The 11014-nt window shown below is 38.9% G+C and overlaps 1 protein-coding gene and 1 pseudogene across 1 annotated transcript; one reads left to right on the top strand and one right to left on the bottom strand.

The window, feature by feature from the left end:
- Positions 1–787: 787 nt before the first annotated feature.
- LOC133245253 (olfactory receptor 10J5) lies at positions 788–1833 on the bottom strand. Its single transcript, XM_061413191.1, has one exon. The coding sequence runs from the start codon at positions 1764–1766 to the stop codon at positions 837–839; it is 930 nt and encodes a 309-aa protein (XP_061269175.1). The 5' UTR covers positions 1767–1833; the 3' UTR covers positions 788–836.
- A 1728-nt stretch (positions 1834–3561) lies between these two features.
- On the top strand, positions 3562–4406 carry LOC133245069 (BRCA1-associated RING domain protein 1-like; annotated as a pseudogene).
- Positions 4407–11014: the final 6608 nt, after the last annotated feature.

The raw sequence follows: 11014 nt of genomic DNA, 5'->3' as shown, positions 1-11014 counted from the left end.
CAGCATGAATTGATAAAACACTTTCCATTCTCCACTGAATTGCCTTTGTTTCTTAAAAAAAAGAAAAAACAAACAGTTAACCATATAGGTATAGGTTTCTTTCTGGACTCTAGTTTGTGCCATTAATGTTTTTCTGTCTTTCTATCAATACTCTCTTGGTTACTATATTTTTAATGCCCTTTCTCTGTGTTATTATATCTTCATTTTTAATACTGTAGAGTACTTTTATGAAATTTGTAAATGCTTATATTTTATTTTGGCAAAAAAAAAGCCTTTAGATTAATAAAACCTACTTCTCTCTTGTAAAAAAAAAAAAAAAAAAGAAGTGCTACCCTTTTCTGAGGCTCTTCATTTTTCAATCAGCAGGAGTTAAGAAAACCCTTTCTGAAATGACTGCTACAGGGCAAGTGATTCAGCTTCTGAGAATGAAAGCCGTCCTTGGGCTGTCTCTGCTGCTTCATTTCCTAAGACCTCTTCCACATCTGTTCCAGCTGCCTCTTCTCACATCTTCTTACCAGACTACATCAAGGGTCTGACTGCCTGAGAGGAGCCAGGTAAAATGAAGGCCAAAAGAGGTCTCCAAACAGAACTCCTCAGGCACAGAAACAAGTAGTCTTACTCTGGCTTGGAATGATTCTTGTATCTGGTAACAAAATTCATCAGAGCAAAAACCTTGCTTTCTTCTTTGCCCCTACAGCATGAGAAAGAAAAGCATTTCAACTCTTTGACATTATTCTCCACACACATTGTATTTGATGAACTTGTGTATCGTGGCATGTTTGTGAGTAGACACATTACACTGAGCCAAAGGTCTCCTGACAAAACAATTCAATCTGTTAAGAACTGATTCTGCCCACAGCTCTACACAGGGCATCCTTGACCTCCTTGTTCCTAAGACTGTAAACAACAGGGTTCAGCAGGGGAGTGATGATGGTGTAGGTCACAGAGAGAAGAAGATCTTTTTCTATTGCATTTTCTGATTTGGGCTTGAGGTAGGCCATGGCGGCACAGCCGTAGTGAACAACAACCACAGTGAGGTGAGAGGCACACGTGGCAAAGGTCTTCTTGCGGCCCTCGACTGAGGGTATCTTAAGGATGGAAGAGATAATGAGGATGTAGGAAATGAAGACCAGGACAACAGGCACAATAATCACAAATGAACTTACACCATAATTGATGATCTCATTGATAGTGGTATCAATACAAGACAGTTTCATGACTGGGTAAATGTCACAGAAGAAGTGGCCCACCATGGTGCCACAGAAAGGCAAGGTGAACATGGCCGTTACGTGGAGGACTGCCGTAACAAGGCCAGTGCCAAAGGACCCACAGACTAACCTAGCACACACGCCTTTGTTCATGAGGACTGTGTACCTCAGGGGCTTGCAGATGGCCACATAACGGTCATAGCCCATTACTGTGAGCAAAAAGCAATTATTAATGGCCAACATGGCAAAAAAGAACATCTGAGTTGCACAGCTTCCCAAAGATATAGGCTGGTTATAAAAAATGAGACCAGAAAGCATCCGTGGGATGATGACCAGCGTGTACACAGTCTCAGAGCTAGACAGCATGCTGAGAAAGAAGTACATGGGAGTGTGGAGGTGATGGTCAATGCAGATGACAGTGATAACGATGATGTTCCCAGTCAGAGTGAAAATGTAGCTGGTGAGGAAAACCACAAAGAGGGTTATCTGGTGATTTCCAAAGATGGAGAATCCCAGGAAGATGAATTCTGCCACTTCTGTGAAGTTCTTTCTCTGCATTCTGCTATATCAGTGTCCTAAGGCAACAGAGAGAGGCAGTCAGCACGGGGAAAATTCCCATCAGCAACTTGACTTCATAGTAAGGGACAATGATAGCTGAATTGAGTGAGCACAGTTCCCCCTTTGTGACCAGAAAGCTCATGTAATGACCCCTGAATAGAAAGAGAAAACTCTGGTTGCCTCTGTGGGGTTTATACATGTAAACACAATCATTAGGTGCAAACTTGCCCTGCGCATGGAGACTTCTGAACAAATGCTCACAGCACTGATGCTGGGAAAGGGAAGATCGAGCCGGGAAAGAGAGATGCCCTGTGTCCCGAACAGTAATGAGGTCTACCACTTAAAACAAACTCCAGGAACAAGAGGCTTACTAATGAAGTGCAGGTCAAGAAAATGATAAAGATGAAAGTTTTGAGGGGCAATGATATAGCAGAAGGAAGTAATCTGAAAGATGAACTTTGATCAGTCATCACTGGATCTGGTGACAGGGCCACCAATAACTTTTACAAAGTATTTCAGTTGAGTTTCGAATCTAGAAACCTCAATTCAGAGAAAGAATGTGGTCCAAACATGTCATCACACCCTCAAAGAACTGCAGGACAATTTGTGCTGTGATCTCTCCACTGAAATTTTTCACTGAGTCCCGCCACAGTAATCTTTTTTGCTGACCTCAGTAGTCCTTTTTAAGAATGAAGTCAGGAAGAGAGACAAGTAATTGGGAGAACATGGTTTAGTTTCCACTATAGTAAGAAAGGGGAAGGACAATTCAAGCTGTGAACAGGGAATGTAAGCATCAGAGTTGAGAGGAGGAGGAGAAAGGAGTCTGCCGGCTGCTGGGATCTGAATTGGCTTATCAATTTTTAAGAATTTGGTGAACACAGAATTTTATATAATTATAAGTAATAGAGTGCACTAGTTCCCTCTACCAAAAAGCCAGAGTACACAACCTGTATGGAGAATATACATTTGATTTTGTGGACAGTGATCATTCCATTGCTCTCCCTCTTTTCTTATTCAGAATTATGAAATAGACTTTCTCTCCCACCTGCCATAATTCCCTGAAAGTTGGTTTCGTCATGGTCACTCCTACAAAACTGTTCTCTCAAATGTCAAAGAAGTCTCCATTGCTATAAGTGTCAGACTTTGCTTTTTCCTCTTTCTCTTTTCCCTCTGATTCATTTTACACTTCTGAAAACCGTGCCTCCTGGAAACATTCTCTGACCTTAGTTTCCATGACACCACACTAGTTTTCTCTTTTCTCAGCACTAATTTAGTTCTCTCCCATGAAGCTGCTCATTCCACCTATATCATAACGGAAATGCTGTTCTTTGGTCAATCTTTGGCCTTTGCTTTTTTCTTTCCACACTCTCCTCAGTTTTTCCAGTTATAATTTCTATGTTAATTGCTCTCAGATCCCTACTTCTATCATCAATCTTTTCCTCAAAGAATCCTCTGGATTCTTCTACTTATGGGTCTTGCTGATATAATACATTTTACTTTTTCAAAAACTAATAAACATTTATCCTCTTATATTTGGGACATACCCTCTACATCTTGGGCTTCCCTGGTAGCTCAGATGGTAAGGAATCTGCCTGCAAATTCAGGAGACCTGAGTTCAATCCCTGGGTTGGGAAGATCCCCTGGAGAAGGAAATGGCTAGCCACTCCAGTATTTTGCCTGGAGAATCCCACAGACAGAGGAGCCTGGCAGGCTACAGTCCATGGAGTCACAAAGAGTCAGACACAACTGAGCACCTAAGCACAAACACTCTTTATATTAACTTCTGTCTTTCTTGATGACCTCACCATTATTCCAGTCAACCAAGGTCAGTATTTTGGAGTCACTTGTACCTCATCATCGCATTCAATGGAATTCTTTCTTAAATAATATCCATTGTCTCTTCCTTTCAACGATTCTTAAGGCTAAAAAATGTGCTGAGTTTGACATTACAGTAACTCATGTCATTGTTCCTGGTGATACAGTTCAAAGCACCCTGAAATGTATGCTTGGAATTCTCAGTGGATGCTGGATCCTAAAATTTGAATGGGTGAAAGCATTCTACAAAGCAAAGAATGTGAACAGGAAGAAAAGAATGAAATTCCTGAAGGACCACAGAAAAGCAGGATCAACAGAGAACAGCTGTTGCCAAAGCTGTTTGATGGATGTTACTTCTATTTGAGGGGACCCTTCAAACACCATTCAAAGGACAACTTTATTAAGCTTGTCGCTGCTGGTGGGGGCCAGATCCTCATTAGAAAGCCCAAGCCAGACAGTGATGTGACTCAAACCATCAATACAGTCGCATACCATTCCAAACCTGATTCTGATCAGCACTTCTGCACACAGTGTATCATCTATGAGGACTTGTCTAATCATCGCCCAGAGAGGGTTCGTCAGGGCAAAGTCTGAATGGCTCCTTCCAGCTGGTTTATAGATTGTGTGATGTCCTTTGAGTTGCTCCCTCTTGACAAATGAACTCGCACAGTGTGATAACCTAGGGACTGTACTGTTTTCATCAGTCACGTTTTTACAAATAGGTAGACTCATTCATCGGAGAAGGCGATGGCACCCCACTCCAGTACTCTTGCCTGGAAAATCCCATGGACGGAGGAGCCTTGTAGGCTGCAGTCCATGGGGTCACGAAGAGTCGGACATGACTGAGCGACTTCCCTTTCCCTTCCCTATTGTCTCTCCCAATGTCTGGATTCACAATGACCCTCATAAGACTAGGGTACCAAATCCTCTAGTCAGTAAATAAAACCTGTTCCCATTCTAAAACATATATGGAAATGCAAAGAACTACAAAAGCCAAAGCAATTTCCCAAAAAAATTTAAAAACTTACACTATTGCAATTGAAGACTACAGTAACGAGGCAGCATAGTACTGGTATAAGGATAGATATACAGCTCAGTGGAACAAAACATAGATCAAAAATGATCCACATATATATGGTCAATTAATTTTTTACAAAGTTTTTAAATATCTTAATAATAGTATTATCAATAAATGTTGCTGTTACAAACAATTGGATAGCTAGACAGGAAAAATAAACCTCAAATCTTACCTCATGCCATATACAAAAAAATCAAAGTAAATCAAAGACATAAAAGTTAAAACAAAAATTCTAGATGAAAATATGTGAGAAAATCATGACCTTGGAATGAGAAAATTTCCTAGACACAAAATAAAAAAGCATAAACTATAAAAGGACAAAATCACAAACTGAACTTCATCAAAATAAAGCTTCTATGCTTCAATAGACATTGTTAGAAAAATGAAAAGGAAAGCCACAGACTGGGAAAAAATATCCACAATATACATGTCTAAACTTGTATTCAAATGTATAAAGAATTCTTAGAGCTCCATACTAAGAGACATTTTTTTAAATTGGAAAAATATTTAAATAGACATTTTACATAAGAAGATATACAAATGGTGAGTAAGTACATGAAAGAATGCTCAACATCATAGCCTTATTAGCCACCAGAGAAATGTAAAATAACACCATGAGGTACTACTCCATGCCCACTCAAATGGCTAAAATTAACAACTTGACAACCCCTAATGTTGTCAGGGAAGCAAAAGAATTGGAACTCTAAAATATTGATGGCAGTCTTATAAAACAGTACAACCACTTTGTAAAACAGTTTGGCATATTTTTAGAAAAGTAAATACATACTTACTCCATGATTCAATATTTTTCCTAAGTATTTACACAAGAGAAATTAAAACTGATGTCCATATAGAGAAGCGAACATGAATATCCTAGAAGCCTTATTCCTAAAAGCCAAAAACTAAAAACCACTGAAACTTTTATGGTGTATCTATACAATGAAATATGGCTCAGCAATAAAAGGAACAGATTACTAATACAAACAACATGACTGATGCTATCAAGCATTATATTAAACCAAAGAAGTCAGACACAAAAGAGTGGATACAATGTGATTCCATTTATAGGGCACGCTAGAAAACATAATTTTAATCTACACTTGCAATAAAGCAAGAGGTGGTTACCAGAATTGTTAGGGAATTGACTGTAAAAGAACACTAGGGAACTTTTAGGGATGAAGGGAATGTTCGTGATTATCATGGTAGTTACACAGTCACATAAAGTTACCAAAATTCACCAAAATGTATACCTATATTGGTGCATTTTGTTACATCATTTACAGTAAACATGGTGTTTATCACATTGTATAACATTATATAGTACAATAGGATGGAATGTAATATACCTCATCTAAGTTGATTTTTAAAAAGATTCTCATTTGGCCAAAAATAAGATTTTATGCTTGCAAATCTGTCACTGCTAGATCCACAGCTCTTTAGGGGCTCACTGTGATGTAAGAAGCATGGGAATTGGCTGGGCCCTAGGAAGTTGGAACCTGATGTGGAATCTGTTAATGTCATAACACGTGGTCTTGGGGACTTCAGTGATGGCCAAGTGGTAAAGACTCTGCCATTTCAGGGGGCCTGGGTTCAATCCCTTGTTGGGAAACTAAGATCCCACATGCTACACGGGGTGGCCAAAAAAAAGAAAACCAAAAAGCATGTGGTCTTGGGCAAACCATTTAAATTTTTTCTTGGTATGGCTCTATGATAGGAAGAAACCATCCAAGTATTTTTTTAAAAGTCAACAAAAAAAAAGAAGAAAACAGTGTGAGACAATGGAAGATGAGAAAGACAGAGAGAAATTATTTCTAGATTATCCTCTTGGGAAAATAAGAATGTTGAAACAGCAGAATATAATGAAAAGATAGAATAGCAAGTGTTTTAATCAGGAAGATTACATTCCAAATAGAAAAAGAGAAAAAAGCTTGAAGATGCAAAGAAAACTGTATTTACAAGAAAACAAACTATTACGGAATGTATTGATACTTACAACAAATCATGTATGTTATTTAAATTGGAGTGAACCTGTTAGGAAGTGAGAAGGAACTTAAAACATGCAACTTGGCTAACCTCACAAAAAATATTACATGTCAATTATTCTTCCAAAAAAACAAAAACTCTATGACCTCTCCAGAGACCTTGAAACACAAATTTCAAGATGCCAGGGACTCTTTAAAAATCTATGATTATTATAGCTATCTGAAGAAGCCAGAGAAAGAAAAACACTTGATCATAGGATGGGAAAGAATCTGCCAGACTGTGCTTTTATTTTTTTTACGACATGAGCCCAGTTGTCATGTCTTTGCAGCTTCCCATCGCAGAACTCCAGATCCTGGCCCATAAAGGATGCAGGAGCACAAGGGACTAGATCTTGCTTAAGTTAAGACACACATACAGGTAACCCAGGCACATTGCAAACTTAATCTGAAAGCATCTACAAAAGCAAAACACCCTGGTGCTTCTTCAGGGCTTTATAATCTTACAATCACTTTCTCTCTCTCTAGATTGGACTGGAGCTTAGAGAAAAAGAGGTGCATGACCTGCACACTGGCCCTGAAAGTTACGTCTGTAGGAGGAGGAGAAGGAAAACCTATAAACTCAGACATCATGAGAAGAATCTCCAAGGAAAAGCCATGTTGACTAGCCCAGTTCTCCAGGGTCTCTTTTCCTCAGAAGTTCCTGAGTGTCTCAAGGGAACGAGTAGAGTCAGATTCCAGACAGGTGTCAAGGGATCTTATTAAAAAGAAGACTTCATTTTTTCCAAGTGGTTGGTGATTTGTGATCCTGAAGCCATCCTCTCAGATGGTGTCTCTGCCCCTATCGTGGACTTTAGAAGATGGGAGATTAGCCTCTATAGTGCTTCCAAGAGAGGGCACTTAAGTACATAAACAGTATTTCCCAAGGACACTCATTTGTTAATAAATTCCATTTCCATTTTAGCAAGACAAATTTTCTTAGCCTGAGTATTAGCAGTTAGACTCCTTCTGGGAGACTTTCCAACAAATATGTCATGCTCCTGGCATCCAGAGTTCCCTTTTGTTGTTACTGTTTACTTGCTAAGTTGTGTCCAACTCTGCGTCCCCATGGACTGTAGCCTGCCAGATCCCTCTGTCCATGGGATTTTGCAGGCAAGAATACTGAGTGCATTTCCATTTCCTCCTCCAGGGGACTGAACCCATGGTCTCCTGTCTTCTGCATTACAAGTGGATTCTTTACCTGCTGAGCCATCCATGGCTCCCTATCTTTGCCCACTGCCCACTCCTCTGGACTGATCCAAATCCCTTTCCCCTGAGCATCCTTCAAGACTCTTCCAAGACTGCAGCAAATAATGTTTTAATTTTTCCACTTGATCTATGCTTATTCCTCCCTTCCCTACATGGAAGTTACAAAATGGTGTAAAGGCTTTAATGTACTTTTACTTCCTCCTTATACCTTATAGTATAAGGTCATTCTATCAGACTAGATATGTACACCTCCAATTTAATACACTCAAATGCCAGGATCATAATCAAGCAGTCATGTTAACTCTGACATCTGTTTCTATCCAGTTATATGTTCTCAAAGCATTTCAGAGCATTTCAATGGAAGTCAGAATAAGGATTTCTTTAATAGCCCTAAATCCTGTTCTATATTGTTTCAAATCCAGTAACCTCTGGTTTCAGTCTTTCCTTTTACAATGTTTACAGAGTTTACAGTGACCTTGATAATTTGCACAATCCTTGACTTTAGAAGTTATCTGAAGCACATTTATAAATTCTTTAGTTAATCCTCAGTTATCTCCGACATTGGGCTTCCCTGGTGGATCAGTGGTGAAGAATCCACCTGCCAAGCAGGAGATGTGTGTTCAATCCCTGGTTTGGAAAGATCCCCTGGAGGAGGAAATGGCAACCCACTGCAATATTCTTGCCTGGAGAATTCCATGGACAGAGGAGCCTGGTGGGCTACAGCCCTTGGGATCACAAAAGAGTCAGACATGACTTAGAGACTAAACAACAACAATCTCCAAGGTCTCTGCTCCCTCCTAGCTTAAGTGTCTCTCAGGTCTGACAAAGGTAATACCATTACTGATTCCCATTCCCCCGACACTTGAGATTTTTAACAAGATTTCAAACTTATAGAAAAGTTGCAAGTACACTACAGGGAACTCCTACATACTCTTTCCTGGATTCACCAATTGTTTATATTTTGCCCCATCTGCCTCATCTAAATCTAACTCTAAAGGAGTTGAGAGTAAGTTGGATACATCATGCCCCTACAGCCTTAAATACGCCTTTGAAAGTTTTCTAAGAAAAAGGAAATTCTATCACACAGCACAATGAAATTACAAAGACACGGAGTCAAGAACCACTGTCACTTATCTCAACACTTACTGGCAGGAAACAGAAATTAGACCCAGATTTCAGTTCTGCATATCACAATACCAATGCTTCCCTTCCAAAATGCAAAATATCGTACCCCTTCCAATTCTTCCTAACCCAGTAATGCTTTTGCCCAAGGGCCTGAGAAAGAATAACTTATTTTAGAAAAGAAAGAGCAGAAGGAGAATTAGAGCCCCTCAACCTTACCTCTTCTCCTTCCACCTAATCAAGAACATTATTTCCCAAAGAAGCCAGTCTCCTGAGTTAATGATCATCCAGTGCTCATATCCATCTAGAAAATCTACAAAGATTCACTCCCATTTTTCCCATGTCCCAAATAATTTCTCTTACTTTCCTTTTTACTGCTGCTCAACTATCTTCCCAAGCAAGACTAAGTACCACTTTCTCTTTAAATTTCTTCCCCCTCCTCAAATTTACAGAAAAGTTGAAAGGACAATACAAAGAACTTTTTCTTGAACCATTAGAGTAAGTTTTTGAGACCTTTAAATACTTTAGAAGTCCCTACAAACAAGGACATTCACCTACGTACCACAAAGCCATCACCCCAATCAGGAAAGTAACACTGACTCACTATCTTCTAATCCTCAGGTCCCATTCAGTGTTTTGCCAGGTGTCCCAAACATAAATCCAGCTCAGAATCAAGCTTTGTGTTCATTGGCATGCTTTGTTAATCTTCTTTAGTTTAGAACGGTCTCTCAGCAATCCCTTGTCTTTCATAACTTGGATATTTCCAAAGATTACAAGTCGAGTATTTTATTAAAAGTCTCTGAAGTTTAATTTGTCTGCTGTCTTCTCATGATTAGAAGCAGGTTATGGACCTTTGGCAGGACAGAAGTGATGTTGTGTTTTTTCACTGCATGCTATCAAGAGGCACATGGTTCTGAGTTATCCCACTTCTAATGATACCCAGTTGGATTGCTTAAAGTGGCATAAGTCAAGATTCTCTACTTTGAAGTACTCTTTCTCTTTAAATTAATAAAATATTTTTCAGGGAGGTAGTTTTGATAATTGTTTGATAAATATCTTTTCCTGTTCTTTATCAATTATTTATATATATCATTTTATGATTCATTGTTTACCTTGTTTATTCAATATATTATCATTATTTTGACAATTTATTTTGATTCTTCAGTTATTTTCCATTTGCTCAGTGGAATCGCCTTCAAGCTGACTTTGGTGTCCTTTTGACACGTTCATATTATTCTTTGATCATTTCCTTCCTTTCTGGTTTTAAAAATAAAAGTCCAGACTCTGTGTTTGTCTGCCTCAGACCTAGAATTAACCATTTGTCCAAGCATTACTGGTTCTTTTTACTGATATGCAGCATGTAGAAAGGAAGTTTGGGATCTGTTTTCAGGCACTTGCATTGGAAACAGCTCGGGAACATGCAACGCAAATACACACACACACACCACACACACACACACACAAACACACACACACACACAGTGAAAATCATGCGTTCACAGCAATATCTCCAATTTCTATCTTTTCCCTTATCTCTTCATTTATTGTAATTCCACAAATTTATATTAACATTATAATTCGACAAATATCTAGTGAGTCCCTAAGATATATATGAAGCAAAGTGCTAGATGATGGGTGGGATCTCAGAGATAAGGATAAAATAGAATATTTTGTAAGGGTATTTAGAGGAATATACAAATAACTATACTGTGAGATAATACTGTAATAACAGAAAATGCCATAATAATGACTTTCAAGAACTTACTCTGTAAAAAGCACTGTGTACCTGCCGGCCACTAAAACCTCACAAAGGGTGGCAACTTATATTACTGTACACATATGAGGAGTTAAATGTTCCAACAGTTTCAGTGTTTGCTTGGGTTTCCAAATTTAGAAAATGAGAGTGCTCTGCTTGGAGTCCATATTTGTCCAATTCCAAAATCGTTTTCCTTCATCACTATGGCATTCAGAAGATGGAAATATCCCATCTGTCAGGAGATCAGGAA

The sequence above is a fragment of the Bos javanicus genome, chromosome 3 (assembly GCF_032452875.1).
Source record: "Bos javanicus breed banteng chromosome 3, ARS-OSU_banteng_1.0, whole genome shotgun sequence".
NCBI lineage: Eukaryota > Metazoa > Chordata > Mammalia > Artiodactyla > Bovidae > Bos > Bos javanicus.
Note: the sequence above shows the minus strand (reverse complement) of the source record. Positions and strands in the feature narration are given on the sequence as shown.

Excerpts from the sequence above, each read along its gene's own strand:
- LOC133245253 (XM_061413191.1), bottom strand. The coding sequence starts at position 1,766 with ATGCAGAGAAAGAACTTCACAGAAGTGGCAGAATTCATCTTCCTGGGA.